We start from the raw sequence: 19363 nt of genomic DNA on the forward strand, positions 1-19363 counted from the left end.
TACATATATTCTCACTGAAAGATTGTATTACATGTAAAAATAAGTTAATCGCCTTGTTTCTTCTTGTCTTAATGTAGTCATTTTAAAATTGCCATCATGTAATTCATTTACTCATGTATAGATTTAACTGCTTTTAGCAGTTGATATTTTAAAAACCAGCTCAGCTCAGAAATATTATTGTCAACAGTGTATCTCAATAAAGGAATAGCTATACATTTTTAATTTTTAATATTTGTATTAATACATATTAGTTGTCAGTGTCATAAAAATGATAACAACCTTTATCCTCTTCCCATTCCCTGTTTCAGAATGGGACAGCACCACAACAGGAGAGCAGGGTGGCATGATGGGCACAGTGATGAACTGTGTGCTTCAGATTCCAAAGTACCTACCTGAGAAGCAGAGATTTGCTATTCAAAAGCTGGTGAGTTCAAATGACTATTTCAGAAATGAGTACTTGATCTATTAAGATGATAAAAACTTCATCTTAGTTTTGAATTTAAGAACCAGTTGTTCAATATACTTTGGGTTTCAGTTGACTCCCTATGAACATAATTCTTACAGTACAGGAGGGAACCATGAAGGGCCATGTGTAAAAATAACGAATATGAGAACTAAAAGTGGTGAAATCATTCTTTGGAATGGCCATTATTTATAATTATAAAGTGGTTATTAACCATTTTGAAGCTCATAGCACACTGATTAGTTTTCTAGCTGTCAGTAAAAGTTGTATATTGTATTCACTTGTTTTAATTCTCACCTGTGGCAACAGGCATATTTTACCTTTTGTAGGATTTAGGACTACTGGTAAATCTAGTTGAGTATAATGCTCAGAATTGGCAGTGTCTCATCAACATGGAAGCATCATGTTCTTTTGATTCTTCCTTCTGTAGTGGAGAGGGAGTTGGTAGTTTAAGGATGGCTGGACAAGTCCATGCAATTCAGGCTTTAGTGCAGGTAAGCAGCCAGTTAAAAACAAACTAACACCTTCAGGTTTTACATCTGTCCAGTTTCTTTATCAGGTGTTACCTACCCTCCTTCATACCTTCCCTCCCCTCCTCTTCTTCTTCCTCCTCCTCTCTCACCTGGTCAGTGAGAGCAGAGGTACACTGGGTTAGGATGTGTGCCATTACTTATTCTGCTGACTGTTTTCAACTACTGTAATCACTCCTTAGGCATTGTTATCAAAAAGCAGAAACAAGGCCTCATTGTATATGAATCAAAAGTAGATTATTAACAACAAATTACAAATCAAGTTTTAGCTTTATCCCATCTGGTTCAAGTCTTCCAGCATTACTTACTGGTCTGATCTGTGCCCAGGACTGTGTGTACCTAAATATTGGAGCATAGCTTTGAAAGTATATATGTCTTTGGAGTAATTTCCTGGCTTAGGAATTGTGTCACAGTATGTATATTTAAAATTGATGCCCCAACTTGCCCCACCCCAATCACATACTCCCTCGTCAGTTGATTTTTACTCCCTGTAAAACTGTATGTGGGTTTTTGCTTCTTGACAGTGCTGGGTGTTACTATTTTTTACTTTCCCCCATATAATACTTTCTGCCAGTTCTTAGCTACCTTTGTCATTTCCTTAAGTGACAGTTTGCACATGTTCAGAAGTGATCATGAACCTTTTTTTTTTTTTCCATTTTTTCCAAAGCCTTTGCTATCCTGTTAATCCTTTTGGCGTTTCTGAAACTAGACATGCTTGATCTGTGTCTTCAGGTAATAACCTGCAAGAACTTGTCATTTTCTTCAGTCATAACTAGGAGCCTAATCATTCCGTTTCAAACATTTGGGTTTCAGGACTTCTTTATTCTGTATACTTTTATGTGATATAAAGTATACATTATAATAATTATTGGGCATACTAAGTAACTTTTGTTTATGTGTGGTTTATCTATTGATAAATTAGGAGTCAAAGCAAAAAGTTGTAAAATTCAAGTACTCATTCTATTAGCCACTTGATATATAAACATAATCACGTGGCATGTAGATTCTGGAAAACTCCCACTGTCTAGTTGTGAGAGAATGAAAGGAGTCAGTTGACCTTTCAGTATACTTATGAATGCAGTTTTGAGCTCACACATTCCCTGAAAGGATTTGGGGGGACCCCTAGGGAACCTGGAACCAATTTTAAGAAACACTGCTTCACATAAAGCTGGAATTTTATTTTCTTGAGGGTATTAAATTTTATATGCCATGCTTGTGAATATTTAGCAAATTTTTGAGATCTCCTTGGCCTGTGGTTTTCAGGTAGCTGTCATTAGTAACTTTGGGTTTCCCCAGTCATATCAGTGAGTATATGAAATGCTTTCTGTACATTCAGCACTGCGCCAGCACATGAAAATAAAGGGAGTGAAGGCAAGAGGTTTAGTGGGTTCCCTTTTAGAGTTTTTGGTGTGTCCTTCCATTGACAATTGTACTTCCATTGTCAAGTATTCTAGTTGAGATCCAGTTCTAGGTGTTTCTCTGAGAACTAGCTTTTTACTTTTACTGGTTCTTGCTTATCTCTTTATCCCTTTAAATTCCTTTTAAAGAAGCCACATTGCTTTCCCCCAGTATTACGTTTTATTCAGTGTACCTTCTTCCTTGCAGTTAATTTATCCAGGCTGCTAGGATTTAAAAATTGTTTAATTCTTTTAACTTTTGATTTGTATATTTGTTTGAATTTCCTCTCAATATTATCCAAATTAAGAAAAAGTGTTGAGATTCCCAGTCTTATAAACAGAATGCCTGCATCATTAGTAGATACACTTAATTTGATTGATTGAATTTCAACAGCTTTTATACTTTTGGCCTTCAGTTGGATGAAGACCAAGGGCTTTTATTGATATTTACTCTTGTTTACCAGACAACATGCTTCTTAGGATTAGTAGTATTTAAAAGCAAATTGAGACAAATTTGCATATATACATGCTGGTTGGTGATCTCTCTTAATGATCTTCAAAAATCACCTTTATCAGCTATTCCTTGAGCGAGAGAGAGCAGCCCAGTTGGTAGAAAGTAAAACAGATGAGTTGATCAGAGACGCTCCCACCACTCAGCATGATGAGAGTGGAGAGAGGCAAGAACGAAGTGGAGAGATGCGGCGGGCGTCAACTGAGAAGACGGATGGTACAGAAGAGAAACAGGAGGAGGAGGAAGACGATGAAGAACTTGACCTCAATACAGGTGTGTTTATTTTGATGTATTCAAATTACATATGTGTTCTTTTTCCTCCAAAACATGTTTAATTCATATATTGTTATAATGTTGCTATGTTTATGGCCTCTCTAGTTCAGTGCAGACAAGCTTTGATATTTTAGTGCTTGTGGGAGTTCTTCACAGGCTTCCTAGCAGTGAGGAAGGTATGTGTCCAGTGCAGGCAAGGTCTGCTTTCCTTTCCTGGCTCTTTCTTTACTTATCTGTAAGGAGAAGCAGCTGAATAATATGACCCCTAAAGGTTTTTATACTTCTGAAACTTGGGGATTCTTTTATTGGCCTCACTTTGTAAACTGAGAGCTATTGTCATAAATTACAGTAATAGTTCTCAAAGAATTCTGCCCATATTTTTAACTGAGTTGTCATTTTTTGGTTGAGTTGTGGAATTCTATATATTCTAGTGACTTGATTCTTATCAAGTATGTGATTTGCAGATCAATTCTGTGAGTTGTCTTCAGTTTTTTGATGGTGTCTTTTGAAACACAAAAGCTTTAAGTTTGATGAAGCCCAACTTACCTATTTTTTATTTTGTCACTTGTGGTTTTGTTGTTGTGCCTAAGAGACCATTTCCTAACCCAAGGTCACAAAGATTTAGTCCTGTGTTTTCTCCTAAGGGATTTATGATTTGGCTCTTATATTAAGGTCCTCTTCCATTTGTGTTGTTTTTTGTTGATATGTGTGGATATTCCATTTTCCTAGCGTCATTTATTGATGTTTAGCCATTCTGAAGGAAAGATGACTAACAGAGGTGTTGGTTTCTTGAATGATTTTGTGTGTCTGTGTGTGCATGTGTGTTTTAATGTACTGTTACAGTTTTTGGTTTAAATATTTTCAGCTGTTCAGCATGCTGGCAAACACATGGAGGATTGCATCGTGGCCTCATACACAGCACTATTTCTTGGGTGTCTCTGCCAAGAGAGTCCAGTAAGTAATAGTTCAGTGTTGTTTTATGTGTCTTAAAAAGATTCCATTGTGACAGCTTCTTATCATTACCTAATTAACTTATGACTTTTGCTTACCCCCTCACATTTGGTGAAGTTTACAAGATACATTTCAAAGTAAGAATATATTGGGTTTAATAAGGAAACTCCCAGGCTAATGGAGGAATGGATTCACTGTGCCCTTGGTTGAAGTCAAAGAGAGCATCAGCTACAATCTGTGCTCAACTGGCTTCAGGTGCAAAAGTCCAGCCTCAGTGAGAGCATCAAAGACTCAATTTCTGTCTTTACACTCTGCTGTCCCCTGCATGTCATCGTGTCTTTTGCTAGCTGTCTTCACGGCCCTGTGCAGACTCTAGCTACGTGACTTGTCTATTTAACTAATGTCCAGTGGAAGAAGGTGACCTCTTCCCGTATGTTTATTTGTAAGAGCAATGGTTTCTTTCCCCTAGGACCCCTGCACACCCACTGCAAAAAGTAGGCTTCCCCGCGCCTTGGCCAAGACTGGCTCACTTGCTTTAATTTGATCTACCCACTGGCCAGGGAAATGGGATTACTACATGAGATTTAGATCATCGTGATTTAACTATGAGAAGTATGTGAGTGTCTATAGACATTTGGGCTGAATTAGCACAGAAGTGGACAGGTTCTGGCTATTGGGATGGTCTCCTTTAAAAGGGGAAACATATGGATATTTTTTAACAGAAATTCTCAATAGAAGAGCCAGATTTTAAAATAAAAGGGAGAGTTTTCCCCCTTAGCTGCCAGGGGCATTCAGGTTGCAAGAAAGAGTGGAGGGAGGTCTATTGTATAGTGGGGTGGTTAGTTTTTCTTCTCTGAGGCTGGAGGACTAGAAGTAAAGACCATGATCTGAAGGGCGTCTATCAACCCTCTCACATTTCTTCACTTTTGCCATCAACTTTTCTACATTGCCTTGCTTTCCCCCTGTATCCATTTGTCTTGAATCCTGTGTGTTTTTCTGAATCCTTCTTGTCCATCTCTTCATATTTATATTGTAGTCAAGCTCTGATCTAAATGCACACTTGCCCACTTCATCTTGGCCCTTGGTGGCACCAGCCCTTTCAGGGTCAAGGCCAGTGTTTTTAGTATGGCTTTGGCGACCCTTCAAGTTCTTTATTCCCCTTCCAGTATGTGATCTTTTCAGCTCAGTTCTTTTTCTTATTTCCTTAAAATCCAGAGATTTTTAAGGGCAAATGAGAAACACATGCCAAGCAAACGGAAAGAAGATGCTCCTTCAGTAGCACCCCCCACCCCCAAAGGAACCAGATGGGCATGCTATGTAAATTAAAGATTTTTAGTTATCGTGTTTTGCACACACCCAGATTTTGGTCATGGTCTTTCTTAAATAATCGTTCTTAAAATTAATTGAGTTATTATCAAATGTGACTTATTTTGGGCCATCTTTCCTATGTTAATAAATTCCTATTCATCTATGTTTCTCTTGCTTCTAAAGAGATCATAAGGTCCTTAGGTTGTGGGAAGTGTTGTGAATTCATAGAAACTAAGATGTCTTTGTTGCCTTGGGGATGATTATGACTAACCTCAAAAAGCTATCTGATAGAACAAAATGTAAAGGAGATTGGTTTGCCCGATGCTTAAGTGGAAAAGAAACAGAACAGCAGGTGATTCTGCGCAGTAAGTGCTGCTCTGTGGTGAGGGCAGCCTGCCTGGCCCGGCAGATACTGGTGTCATTTCCCATCACCCCCCGGACACCTGACGTCCTGCAGGGCTCAGTCTCCTCTCTGCCCTTCCTGTCCTTGCTGCTCTCATGACTCCCCATTCCTGAAGTCCTGCACGCCATTGCCGCCGCCACAGCTAGCTTCCTTAAGAGCACGTCTGATCCCATAACTCCTCTCTCACCAGTCTTTCTTGACTTACCACCATTTAGGCAATGGTGACTTTACTGCTGCAAGACCCCAAATTTAAAATTACATTCTCCAAATTTTAACTCTGCCAGAGCCCTTTGGCACTTTCTAAATTTCCCAAATAGGCCACGCTGTTTCCCACCTTTTCTGTTTGTACCTGCTGCAGGCTGCTTAAAAATAAATGCTGTGACTCCCTTTCCCACCCCTCAGCCACTCACGATGTTGTGTTCTGCAGTGTGGTGACAGAAGAGGACGAATTTGCCTTATTGAGAGGCTTTCACTCAGAACCCAGGATCTGATCCCTTATCCTGTGTGATGGGAGTGCGCTTCTCTACTGAGCAGCCCGCACAGACCCCTCAGCCCCCTCTCTCCCCACCGCTGTGGTCTCAGCCCCTTCCCTAGAAATTGGTCAAAGACGTTCTTAAATCCGGCTTTCCTTTCCCTAGGCAGTGACCATAGCTATTGCCCTTACAGCATACTCTCCACTTTGCAGTATATTTTAGAAATACAGACATTTAAAGATTGACAAATCTCTCAGTATTTTAGCTGCAAACTTGTTAACTCAGTAGGAGTAACTTATGCTCCGCCTCCCAGCTGGGGGCCTGTGGTGGCTTTTGGTGGGAAGGGTCACTTAGACTGTGGGTGATTGACAACATGTACCTTAGCACACGGTTATGTTAGCAATGCATTTGTTAGATCTTTTCTGAAATTCTATTCATATCATTATTTTGCTTATTTATAATTCCAAAAGTACCTTGACAGGAATAAAGAAGAGGGAGAGAGGGGGCTGGCTGCATATTTCCTAAGAGGGGCAACGTATACTCTCCTCTCCTGCCCCGTGAAGAAAAATCAAGTCAGAAACTTCCCTGTTCCTCCTCCTCTTGTGGCAATGTATTTTCTTTTGTGTTTTTTATTATAGGTGAGCACCCTTAGAAGAGATTTTTCTTTTATTCTTTATGAACTTCTAAGTCATTTTTAAAATATGTTGAAATAGAACAGGTTTTAGACAGGCCATGTACTTTTCTTATAACAGATAAGTTTATATATAGTCTGGCTGCTTCTTGCTAATGAATGATGGGAAACATCTTAAGCTTAAGCAAAACTGGAATCTCTACATCAGGCAATCTAGATAAAAACAAAGTTGTTGAGAGAGAAATGGAGACAAATTGTATAAATCTAACTGTTTACGAACCTTTTAAAGTCAGAAAAATGGGTGATAAATTGAAGGAAATCTCTGAAACGGTGCTTGAAAACAGGGTCCACGAGGGGAAGCTGAGCTCTGAGAAGAATGACAGCTCCCTTGGTGGTGTGGCACCAGCAGGGACCAAGCCATCCTCCAGGCTTTCCTCCTGTACAGCTGTGATTGCAGCCCTCAGTGCTAAAAAGGCTGCTTCCAACTCCTCTGAAGAACCAGTGACCAATTGCTGGGGGTCCTCTCTGTTACCCAAAGAAGTAAATGACAGCCCTAGAACCATTGAAAAGTCTCCTGAATCCCAGAGTCTCACCAAAGGGATGGAAAAATCATCCCTCAAGCAGCCAGATGCATCTCCAGTGAGAACAGTAGCGAGGGATCGCCCTCCTCTCCTGCAGGGTCGACACCAGCAATCCCCAAAGTCTGCACCAAAACCATCAAGACATCTTCTGGGGAAATCAAGGGGATGGTGATGTGGGTGTTGCCCGAAGATAATCTTTTTTTTTTTCCGAAGATAATTTTGATGCTGGAAAAAAGCCTTCAGAGCAGACGGGGTCCATGGTGGTGTCCGTGATGTCGCATCTGTCATCTCCAGCCTCAGCCACTGTCCTTTCCTTCCAGCCTCAGGACACCTGTGCAGTCAGTGGTCATCACCAACGCTGTTGCCCCTGCCGAGTTGACGCCCAAACAGGTCACGATCAAGCCTGTGGTGACCGCCTTCCTCCTGGTGTCAGCTTTGAAGACGGCTGGCTCGCAAGTCATTAACGTGAAGCTCACCAACAACACGATGGTCAAAGACACAGTCATATCTGCTGCCTCCATTCAGAGCACCAGCAGCGCCATCTTTAAAGCCGCCAGTGCCACCCAGCAGCAAACTGTCATGGTGCCGGGCTCCAGCCTGGCCAATGCCAAACTTGTGCCAAAGACTCTGCACCTTGCCAACTTAACCTTCTGTCTCAGGGTGCCAAGGCCACCTCTGAGCTCTGCCAAGTGCTCACCACACCTCAGCAGCAAATAAAACAGGCAATAATCAATGCCGTGGCCTCGCAGCCACCCTAAAAGCTCTCATGGGTCCTGGCAGTGTCCTCCCTGCAGAGTTCTGTGGTGGAAGCTTTCACCAAGGTGCTGCATGGCGTCAACTCAGTCCCAGCTTACATCCCCAAGCTCAGTCCTCCTGCCAACGCGTGCATCACATTATAAATCCGTGGGTACAAGTGCTTGGAGTATGGGGACTCCTTTGCCCTGAAAAGAGCCTGAGCCAACACTAGGACAGATGCAGTGTGTGCATTGAAGTAACATGCAACCACTGTAGTAGGAACCTCATTACTGACAAGAAGTGCAGCCTCCCGTCCCCTGTCCGTGGGCACGAGGAGAAGGGAGAGGTGATGCAGGGCTCCCACTTGATGGTGAAGCCGGTGCCAGCAGGTCAAATGCTCGTTTCTCCATCAACCAGTATCCTGCTTCATCTCCCACTCTGCTGAGCTCCATGGGGCCGGCACACACACTGTAACATAAATCCCATCTGGCATAAGTGGGACAGTCACATCAGCCCCTTTGAACTCACCCATCCTTCCAGCTATGCCTCGGGATGAAGACCCACCAAGCTCTGTAGGCATAGTCTGAAATGTTTGCAGTGTAATGAAGTTTTCCAGGATGAGACATGGCTGGCTGCCCACGTCCAGCAGGCTGCAGACATGAGTGGACAAAAGACTTGCCCTGTCTGCCAGATGCTGCTTCCTCACCAGTGCAGCTCCGCCTCCCACCAGAGAATCCATCAGCACAAATCTCCCTGCACCTGCCCCGAGTGCGTGGCCACCTGCAGGTCAGTGCACTTCCAGACCCACGTCACCAAGAACTGTCTAAACTACACGTGAGAGTTGGTTTTCGATGTTCACATTGCAATGTTGTCTCCTCTGATGCGGCCACGCTGAAGTCTCACATTCAAGGTTCTCACTGTGAAGTCCTCTACAAGTGTCCTATCTGTCCAGTGGCATTTAAGTCTGCCCCAAGTGCACATTCACATGCCTACACACAGCACCCTGGCATCAGGATCAGAGAGCCAAGAATAGTAAGTGTTCCATGTGCGACACTGTATTCACCCTGCAAATCCTGCTGTATCACCACTTTGACCAGCACATTGAAAACCAGAAGGTGCCTGTTTTCAAGTGTCCAGACTGTTCTCTTTTACATGCACAGAAGCAACTCATGATGGACCATATCACGTCTATGCGTGGAACACTGAAAAGCATGGAAGGGCCTCCAAACTTGGGTATAGACTTGCCTTTGAGCATTAAGCCTGGAACTCAAAATTCAGCAAATCAAAACACAGAAGACACCAGATCCATGAATGGGAAAGAGAAATTGGAAAAGAAATCCCCCACCTGTGAAGAAATCAGTGGAAACAAAAAAAGTGGCCAGTCCTGGGTGATCGTGTTGGGGTGTGACCACCTGTTCACACAGAGAGACGTTGACATTTCCCACGTGAGGAAGGAGCACGGGAAGCAAATGAGGAATCACCCCTGTCACCAGTGTGAAAAATCTTTCAGCTCATCCCTCAGCCTCTGCCAGCACAACCGGGTCAAACACAAAGGCATCAGGAAGGTTTACACCTGCTCGCACTGCCCAGACTCCAGGTGGGCCTTCATGAAACAGCTGATGCTGGAGAAACACATCCAACTCATGCATGGTATTAAGGATCCTGACGTGAAAGAAAAGACAGACGCCACCAATGAGGAGGAAATGGAAATAAAAGAAGATGCCAAGGTTCCCAGCCCCAAGTGGAAGATAGAAGAACCTGTTCTAGAGTTCAGACTGCCTAGAGGAGCCATCACCCGACCCCTGAGAAAGCTGAAGACAAACACCCATTGCAGTAGTCATGCACAGCTGTGTTTCTCCATGTGGTTATTGATTTGTTAATTTAGTCCCAGCAAGGAACTTTAGGACCATACGATCTATTTTTATGATATTGGATCCCTGAGGGAATTAAAGGTGTACTCTGAGACCTCAGGGACATTCAAGGTAGGGGCGAAGTGAGAACAGAAGCAAGAGCAGAAGGTGAGATGTGACCTGGGCGACCCCTGGGATCATGTGGGTCCTGGCTGAGGGGCTCTGGGAAGGTCTTGAGGAGTAAAGGGCCTGGCAGGTGAGGAAGGTGCCTATGCATGATGACCTCCTGTCGGGACAGCTCCAGGACAGTCTCTATTTCAAATACATTTGGAAATCTGTCCTGTCTTCCCTCCTAAGTGTATTCATTCAGGAGTGCGAGCTTGTCTTCTTGGCCAAGCGCTGGACTAGAGACCTGTAATATACTGGAAAACAAGGCCTAGACTCTGCTCCCAGGTGGCTGAGCATTGGTTAGAACACAATACAGGGAAAGCTGCTGTAGGAAGAGGATCAGGTAATTAAAATCAAAACCTGTCCCTCTCCCAAGTTTCTTATCATCACTGTTCATGATTCTTACCGTGATGCTCCTTCAGGATACACAGGGTATTTTGCAGAGCTCCCCAGGGGAAAGGAGACTCAGTGCTGTGAGCATAGGAGACAGTGTGGACCCACCTTGGCTGTGCTGAGCAGGAGATCTCACCAGGAGGTGAGTGACTCCCACAGAGGCCTACTGCCCCCCTTCAATTGTCTCCTAGGGATTCAGGGACAACCCCACTGTCTTGTGAGCAGAGCACTTGCACTCAATGATCCACATCACACACATACAAAAGACAACACAATTTAAAATATCTCTACAGCATTACACTGATTGTCAAAGTGTCTTATTGAAATCAATATGTACAGACGGCTGGAGGGAGAGAGGATGGGTCAGAGGTGGACACACATGGGGGCTGGACACAGAATGAGACACGTCTGTGTATCCCAAGGGACAATTTCCACTCAGTGGCTAACCTTTTTGTGAATTGGAGTAAATTTACGTTAGCTTCCAAATGAGGTGGAGGAAGAAAAGCAAATCCCTATAGCTTAAAGAAAGCCTCAGTTTCTAAAACATCTTCTGAGGAAGGCTAAAGTGGAAGGGACCACTTTGGAATGGAGCAGCCTGTTTCTCAGAAGCAGTGACACACGTCCCTCTGGTGGCCGTATGAGGAATGGCATGGGAGCCGCTGGCTCCATGGATGGCAAACGCAACATTAACACACACATAACATCCATCTTGCTGTTAGGAGAATGCCAATTCCATAAGATCAAAGTCTTGGTTTTGCCTTCTAGTGCAAGTCCTTGTCTTGATCGTGACATGACCGGGCACTTCCCAAGGGCGGGGTCTCAGGGAGTGTTGATGGAGCCCCTGAGCTGGGCCCTGGGTCCACAGCAGAGAAGAGAGGAGGTCGATGCCTCACAGGACCTGCAGGGAGAGAGTGGGAATATGCTTGGGTCACGTGTCCACATCCCAACCCTGTGTTCCTGGTGCAGAGAAGTGAGTCTATTCAAAGACACGCATGGCCCTTTGCTGTTCACATTAACAATAAAATGTCAACACAGTTTTGAAATGTATCACACAGCATCTGTGTCTCATTTCATCTAAAATGATGTCAAACTTGAAAAAATGAGATGACCCTCTATTACGAGTCACTTTGTCACTTACCAGGTGTAATGATCGTATCCACTGAAAATGTTAGAAAACATGACTTTCAAAGCTGCATCATGTTCCTTCTGGTCCCTTGCCCTTAAAGGACCTGCTTCTATTGCTCCTGCTGCCAGCTTCCTCCACAACGATGTCTTCTTCATCTCTGAAAGTGGAGCCCAATGCTGTCCTCCCCAGGAAGCTTCTAAATCTAGGATCCTTCCCTGAACTTCCCAAGCACGAGCCCTGTCCATTTTCCTAGGATGACAGGCACTTCCCAGCCTGTCATCTCTCCTTCTGTGGATTCTGAGCTTCTCCCAGACCAGGAAGCTCCTCAGTCAGTTCTCAGTCTGCTCTCTGCTCAGTGCTTGATCTAAGTTAAATACTCAATCAAGATTTGGACATCATTCATCTGAACAAGTTATGCACTGTTTCTGATGTCATCCTAAAGTTAGAATGAAATCCCAGAAAAGAATCAGGATGTCTTGAAGCAAAAGGGCTAGTTTGTTGTTTGCAAGGTCTGCAAAGCAGGAACACACAGTTTTTACCTGAAATGGAGAGTACAAACCCCGGGGCTTGATGGGTTGAAGAATTTCTCAAAGCAAAACTATGGAACATAGAGGTGGGTGACTTGCAAGGGTCTTGGATGGCCCTTGCAGCCTGACTACAGATCCTAGCAGCCGAACCGCAAGTTTCCCATGACTGGCTGACATCGGAACATCTCCTTAGAGGTTTGACGAGGTGGGGCTTTTAGCAGAATCAGAAGTCTGACAGGTGTTGTATGTGATTTTCTGAGAACTTGGAAGCATGTGAGTGAACCCGAGGTCCATCATGAGCTACACAGGATCTCTAGCTTCCAAAACCTCCAAGTGGACAAGGGATATCTGGGCTTCTGTACTGAAGGCATTTTGTCGAGGTGAATTTGGTTTTGCCTTCAGACTTGGGTGTGATCATTTCTGGCCAAGTCCTACAAACCGACACTGAGCCTGTGCTCCTAAGCCTCAAGGCCGAGCCTCAGCCCAGGCAGCCCTTCCCCTGGGTCCTCTGATCTCTCCTTTGTCTGCTCCCAGTTGAAACAGGGGCTTCTGTCTTCCCTGCTCCAGGAAGAGCTCAGAATCTCCTCCCTGTGAGGACCTATGTTGTGTGCATGGGGGCATCCATCTTCAGGCAGAGAAGAGAGAGGTCGCTGACCGTGGCCTCACTCGGTCACCTCCAATCACGGGATCGCTGGACATTACTCTGATGGACACCATCGGCCCCCCTCATCCCCTATTACTGGTTTTGGGGGAAAGGCAGAGGTACTTCCCCTGCAGAAGCTGAATGCGAGGATGCCAGTCCTAGGGACAGGACATGGGCGGGGCAGTGGGTCTCTGATGGGGGAGCCTGAGGGTTGGGAGGGCCTGTGAGCACCTCCTAGGGCACCTGGCCTGAGGCTCAGACCTTCCTGCAGCTTCTCTGGCACCTGATATGTTTGGGAAGACACTTTCTGCACATCTGAGCTCAACTGGGTGCCCCTGTTGCAAATCAAAATTCCCCTGCAGGGAACATATACAGGACCCAGCATAAAGACAATGTCCTGGTTTATTTTTAATTTTTAAATGTGTAAAATTTAAACCAAAAAACAATGATGATCATTGTCTTCATCCATTACTCAGCCAGACACAATAGGTCCCAAGTAATATGTTATCACCTCTGAGAATAATCAGGAGTTGTTAATTCAGACACCTCAGGAACGGTGGGCATTCCAGCACTGAAGGTGAGGGCAGGCAGCAGAGCCTGACTGATACTTACAGCGCGTCCCTCTGCTCTGGCTCTGGCGCTGTCGCAGGCAGGAGAGCTGGAGCTGGCTCTCCAAGAGGGGCTTCCCCAGCGGGTTCTGGAGCTGGTGCTGTGGCTCCAAGAAGGGAAACTCTCATCAATAGGACTGCTTTCCCACGTGTCTCCCAAAGCCAGGGGAGCCCTCACTGCTACTCAGTAAACTCTCAGTCCCTATTCCACCCTCAGGGAGTCTTCCTAGACTCTGCTCTATGTGGTCCAGTGCCTTCCCCTCGCCGCTCAGCCATCACAACCCTGCATCCTCCTCACCATCACTGTCTGCCTCTGGGAGCTCCAGTTGCTCCAGCTGTGCCAGGAGGAGGTGGGCCTGCTGCTCCAGGTCTGAGCCAGCCATGCTGAGCTCTATGTAAGTGACAATGGTCTTAAGGCATGGGAATTCTGGAGGCTGGTGGAAATTGTCTGGGTACTGGAGCACCCAGGTGCCCAGGATTGACGACATGGCCCTGGGGGTAGTCAGGGAGACACCACAGTCAGAGCCTTGGCCTTTCCTACCACATTGGGTTCCCAGGGTAGCCCTGCAGGGACTTCGGCCTTTTTGCCTTTGGCTCCTGCCCATCCAGAGGCCGGCTCTGCTCCATGTCCCACCTCAGCTAGCAGTCTGGGCAGAGGCGGGCTTGGACACAGAGGAGGGGCTGCTACAAGCTGCCTGAAGGGACAGGCTTTGCTCAATGATGTGACCACATCACCTTTTCAGGGACACTTGTCACAGTGGTATATCCATCTCCCTGCCCCTCCCCACTGGATGGCACCTCACTTAGGACAGGCAGACTATGCGCTCTGTTCACTGCCCACTAAGGCACACGGGAGCTGCTCTATGAGTGTCTGACCCAGGAGGAAACAGACAGGCTGTGTTGGCCGCCCAGCCTGCCCACGGGCCTCCTCTCACCTCAGAATTAAGCTCCTGCACCTGCTGGCTGAATAAACCCCCAGGGACCCTGCCTGGGTCTCCTTCTGCCCCTATCACTCACCATCATCAGGATGGGCTCTGCTTTCCCCTGAGGCTCATTGGGTCCCCTAAGCAACATCTGAGTCCCCACCATTGAGGCTACACTAGATTGTGAGTAGGATGCTCTCCACTCCTTGTGTTCTGTGTCTCCCAAAGGGCGTGTGGGCAGTGATGGGATAGATAGGGGTTGGGTGTGGGTTTTCTTCAGGGTTGACTCTGTCCTCTGATCTCCCACATGCCCCTCACAGCGCCACAGTCCCATCCACAGCTCTCTGGGTCTCATCTCCTCTTTGCCAGGGGAAGCCCTAGGACTTCTGCTCTCAAGCCAGAATCACAGGGTATGTGGGATCCAGGATGCTGCCCACCTCTTCCCAACCAGAGAGCCCAGAGCTTCATACACTATTTGGGGAAGGAGTCCTTCCCACTTCAATCCAAGAGACTCACTGTTTCAGCTGGTGCAGGGATCCCCCATCCTCTTCCGTAACAGGGAGGATGCACCCGTATCTAGAGGAGAGCAGGAAGGCGTCACATGGACCGTCCCGAGCACACTAGCTGGATGTGCTGTCTAGTGTGACAGTGTGACACCCCAGAGAATGGAAGCCCTGGAGGGCAGGGCTGATGTCTGCTCGATGCATTTAATGATGGTTGTTCCTAGAAAAGCCCCTGGCCCTGGGGGCCCTTCCTATACATTGGAGGAATGAGTGAGCCCACCCAGCCCTGTAGCACACATCTGAGTGGGCCTGGGACCCCACTTGTCCCTCCCAGGGATCCCTGCTCTCACTCTCCCAGGACAGGGACAGCTGATGGCATCACAGATCCCCTTTGAAACGGGAAAACAGTTCCACCCAAGGCCAAAGTCCTAGTGACACAGTAGGTAGGGGCTTCTTCATGGGTAGGCGGACAATGACAAATTCACACAACCACAGCCCTACCAGCTGCCCTTTCTGTAAGCCAGGTTCACAGAAAGCAATTTCCATGAAGGCCTCCCTCTGTTCCTACCCTCCTAGGGTCTGATCCTCTCTTGACCCCAGTGTGCAGGGGGGCAAACTGAGGCTTTGAGAGGTAGAGGAACAATGCCTCATGGCACTGCTGGTAGGTGGCTGAGTCACCAATGTCCATGAAGACAGAGTGCTCACCTTCGGAACAGATGGTCCAGCACCTGCTGGGCGGTGGCAAAAGTTCGATAATTGCCCAGAAATGTGTTCACATAGGAGGGGTGGCTGCCCAGGATGGCAGTCACCAGCTTTGCCACCAGCTTCTCCAGTCTGTGTTGCTGGAGGCTCCACACCCTGGAGGCCTCATCCCTGGACCTGGATGGTCCAACTCCCACCTGGGGTGGAAAGAGGAGAGGCATGAGTCAGAGGCACCACCAGGGACCCCCAGGAGCTTGGGGCTGGAGACCAGACTGACTCCTCAAGCCTCAGGGTCCTGTGCATGTGGTGGAACAGGGGAACCTTGAGCAGATTTAAGGTTCTCGGCATCACCAGTACAAGGGGCGAAGGGCGATGATGAAATGCGTCAGTGCCTCAGATCCCTGTGTCAGCACTGCAGTGTCAGCCCCTCCCTGCATGCACCACTGCATCCCTGTGCCTGCTGTCACAACATCCCATTCTAGAGATGAGAACACAGCAGCTGAGCCTGGGGTGGGAGGGCTCAGGGTCTTCAGGTTAATGTGGACACGTGGGGATGGAGGAGAAACAGGACAATCTGTAGAAAAATGCAGAAACACCCTTGACTTTACATGAACTGAAGTTCTGTCAAAGTCTCTTTCTGAGATTCGGACTCATATGTGGTCACTGACTTGCATGTGGCCAAGGCACGGCCTGGGCTGTGAGGGCACGTAGGGGAGACAGGGGATCAGATCCCTTTGCCAGCAGGTCTCTAAGAGGCAGCCCAGGGGAGGAGTGGGGCAGCTATTGGGCCCGGGGCTTCCTGGGTGTGGAGTCTCCTCGCTCGTACTCACCCTGAGCCCGTCCTGGGCTCTGCTGCTGTCGTGGGGCACCTGCCCCTCCTGCAGGGAGATGGAGCCAGGGACTCCATTGACCAGGTCCTGTCCCATTTTCTGTGTGGAGTCCTGCAAACACAGTGCCCAGCGGCCAGGCAGAGACCTCAGAGCCCTGTCTGGTTCTCTTGGTGGTTCTCCGACCCATAAGACATCTCCAGTCCTGACACACATACACCATTGTCTGCACAGACCTCCTTCAAGGACAAAAAAGCTGACAAACTGGGGGCCTTGTATTCCCATTGACACAGAGAAGATGCCCCTCAGGAGTCCTCTTTCCCCCTTATCAGCCCTGTCCTTGGATGTGGCCATGTTACCAAGTGCTCAACAACCTATTCCTGCCCAGAGGGGACACCTCCTCTCAAGTTCCCCTTCCCTGACATGGAGATGAGGGGCAGTGGGCCTGCCCAGGGAGGGCCCCCAACTGAGGCTGGTCCTAGACTGGCCTTCTCCAGGCCACCCTGTTTTACCTTAGGCCACCTCCTCAAAATAGGCCAGAGGCGTCTGGGTTGAGGGTTCCACAGACGCCTACAGCCATTGAACAACCTCTCAGTCCAGGGTTTCCTTGCGGAGAAGCCCCAAGAGACTGGGAAACAAGAAGAGAGCATGTTTCTTCTGTAACTGTCTCCAGCCAAGTGAGCTGGCTCTGGGGCCATCACTAGAATGTGGGTGCCTGGTAACCAGGTTCCATTTCGGTTGGGGTCTGTTAAGGATGTGATGTCACTTCCTGGGGTCCACTTCCTGGAACCCCCTCCTCAGACAACACCTCCACACACAGCCCTCTGGGCTGTTGCCTGCTCACCCCCTTCTCCAAGCAAACCCACCTCTTCCACAGTTACAGCAGCCCTGCCCTTTCCATGGCTCCCGGGGAGGGTCTGTGTGCAGCTGTGAGAAGACGTCCTGGTTTCCAGACTGAACTCCTCATTCTTACCTGTTCTCCATCCTGGATAAGTCCTGGTGTCTGTCCAGGTCTGTGTCTCCCCACCTGCACAATGGGAATGATTCTAGCAGATACTTCTAGGAATGTCCTCAGGTGTAAGTGGAATAAGGCCTAAAAAATGGGGGAGTGATGTCACATGTAGGTGGTGCTTTCAATCCATGTTTTTCTTTCTCTGACTTCCTCCTCCATGTCTGTTCCTCTTCTGATCCCACCCCATAATCCTTATTCAATGTACAGTGGTGCACAGGTGTCTATGTGTTTGTGTGTGTGTGTGTGTGTCTTAAGCTGGTGCTCACAGTCTGTGTGGCCATCAGAAACTGGCCCCACACAAAAGGGATGGGCAAGAGTGTCCTGAGGTCTGAGGAGTTCTAATTTCCATAGCAAACTCAAGAGGGGCTGAGGCCTTCGCTTAGAATCTCAGAGCACGTGACTCAAGGCCATGCAGGTAGCAGGGCTGGAGCTGAGATCAAACACAGTCTGGTTCCACAGTCCACGCTCAATACCATGGTGCTGGATGCAGGAGACTGTCCCCTTAAGCAGTCACACAGCCTGGCCAGCTGGATTTCTCTGGCTGTACCCACAGTGGCCCAGGGATTTACAGGAAGATGATGGCTGCCATCACCATTGGGCTTGTCAATGTTATTTGCTCCTTCCTTCATGTTCCTGCTCTTAAATGACTCTTTCCAAGACTCAGGCTTGCTGTCAGGTTTTAGCCAGTTCCAACTGCAGTAAAAACAGCTTCTGGGTCATCATGAACGGAGTATTTTTCATCAGCTGTGTACCGCCACTTGGTTGAAACCCCCTGGGAAGCAATTTTTCCCCATGGATTCATTATAAGGTCGTATGAGTTTTGCCATTTGTTTAGATTTCTCATATTAATTATATCACATTATTTGTCTTTGACTTACTTCACATAGTATGATAATTTCTAGTTTTCCCAGACATACTCCTCAATGTTTACAGCAGCTCTACTTACAACAGCCAAGATGTGGAAGCAAAGTACATGTCCATCGACAGATGAATGGATAAGGAAGATGTCGCCTATATACACCATGGATTACTATAAAAAATTAATGAGATAATGTTATTTCCAGGTAAATGGAATGGATGCAGAGATTATCATACTTAGTGAAGTAATTCAGACAGAGAAAGATAAATTTATAAATTATATGTGGAAACAAACAAACAAAAAAGTGATTCAAATGACCTTATTTAGAAAACAGAAACAGGCTCAGAGACATAGAAAACAATCTATGGTTACCAGGGGGGAAAGTGGTGGTGGGGAGGGATAAAGTAGGAGTGTGGGATTACAGATACTCAATAGTATGTACAAAATTGATAAACAACAAAGACCTACTGTGTAACACAGGGAAATATATCCAGTAACTTGTAATAACCTATAATGGAATAGAGCATGAGAATGAACATATATACAACTATAACTGAAGCATTATGTTGTACACCAGGAACATATACAACACTGTAAATCAAATATACTTCCAGGAAATAATAAAGTGTATCAGAACTGATCTAACCTCATAAGCGTCCAAGGTTTAAGTGGCTCCAGGCTGCCTTCTGGAACTCTCTTCCCACTCGTCCCCCTATCCTTGCAGCAGCTCCATCTCCCAATGGGCTCAAACCAGAACCTGGGACTCTGCTCCCTCTTTATTCCTCACTCCACATGCAGTTGGATCCTCCCCTGTCCCTGGGTCCCAACTTCAAATGCTTTCATCACCTCTCTGAATGTCGCTCCCCCATCCTTTCCAGGCCACCACTGACACTGTCCCAGATTCATGTTCTTTTCTTCCATTTCTTGCTGCCTCTGATCCAATACAGGGATGTTGAAAAGATACAT

The 19363-nt window shown here is 46.6% G+C and overlaps 1 protein-coding gene and 2 pseudogenes across 1 annotated transcript; 2 read left to right on the forward strand and 1 right to left on the reverse strand.

Annotated features, from left to right (window-relative positions):
- The window catches only part of LOC105101452 (CDK5 and ABL1 enzyme substrate 2-like), a 54565-nt pseudogene extending 42851 nt beyond the window's left edge, over positions 1-11714 (forward strand).
- Positions 342-11714, forward strand: LOC135321793 (zinc finger protein 532-like; annotated as a pseudogene).
- Positions 11715-15006: 3292 nt separating this feature from the next.
- LOC116151733 (ral guanine nucleotide dissociation stimulator-like) lies at positions 15007-19057 on the reverse strand. Its single transcript, XM_064488641.1, has 6 exons — positions 18866-19057; positions 18485-18568; positions 17500-17619; positions 16530-16640; positions 15703-15896; positions 15007-15070 (listed from the first exon to the last, which is right to left on the reverse strand). Exons 2-6 carry the CDS (start codon positions 18560-18562, stop codon positions 15007-15009), a joined length of 567 nt encoding a protein of 188 aa, XP_064344711.1. The 5' UTR covers positions 18563-18568; positions 18866-19057.
- Between the last annotated feature and the right edge of the window lie 306 nt (positions 19058-19363).

This window comes from Camelus dromedarius, chromosome 8 (genome assembly GCF_036321535.1).
Source record: "Camelus dromedarius isolate mCamDro1 chromosome 8, mCamDro1.pat, whole genome shotgun sequence".
Lineage (NCBI taxonomy): Eukaryota > Metazoa > Chordata > Mammalia > Artiodactyla > Camelidae > Camelus > Camelus dromedarius.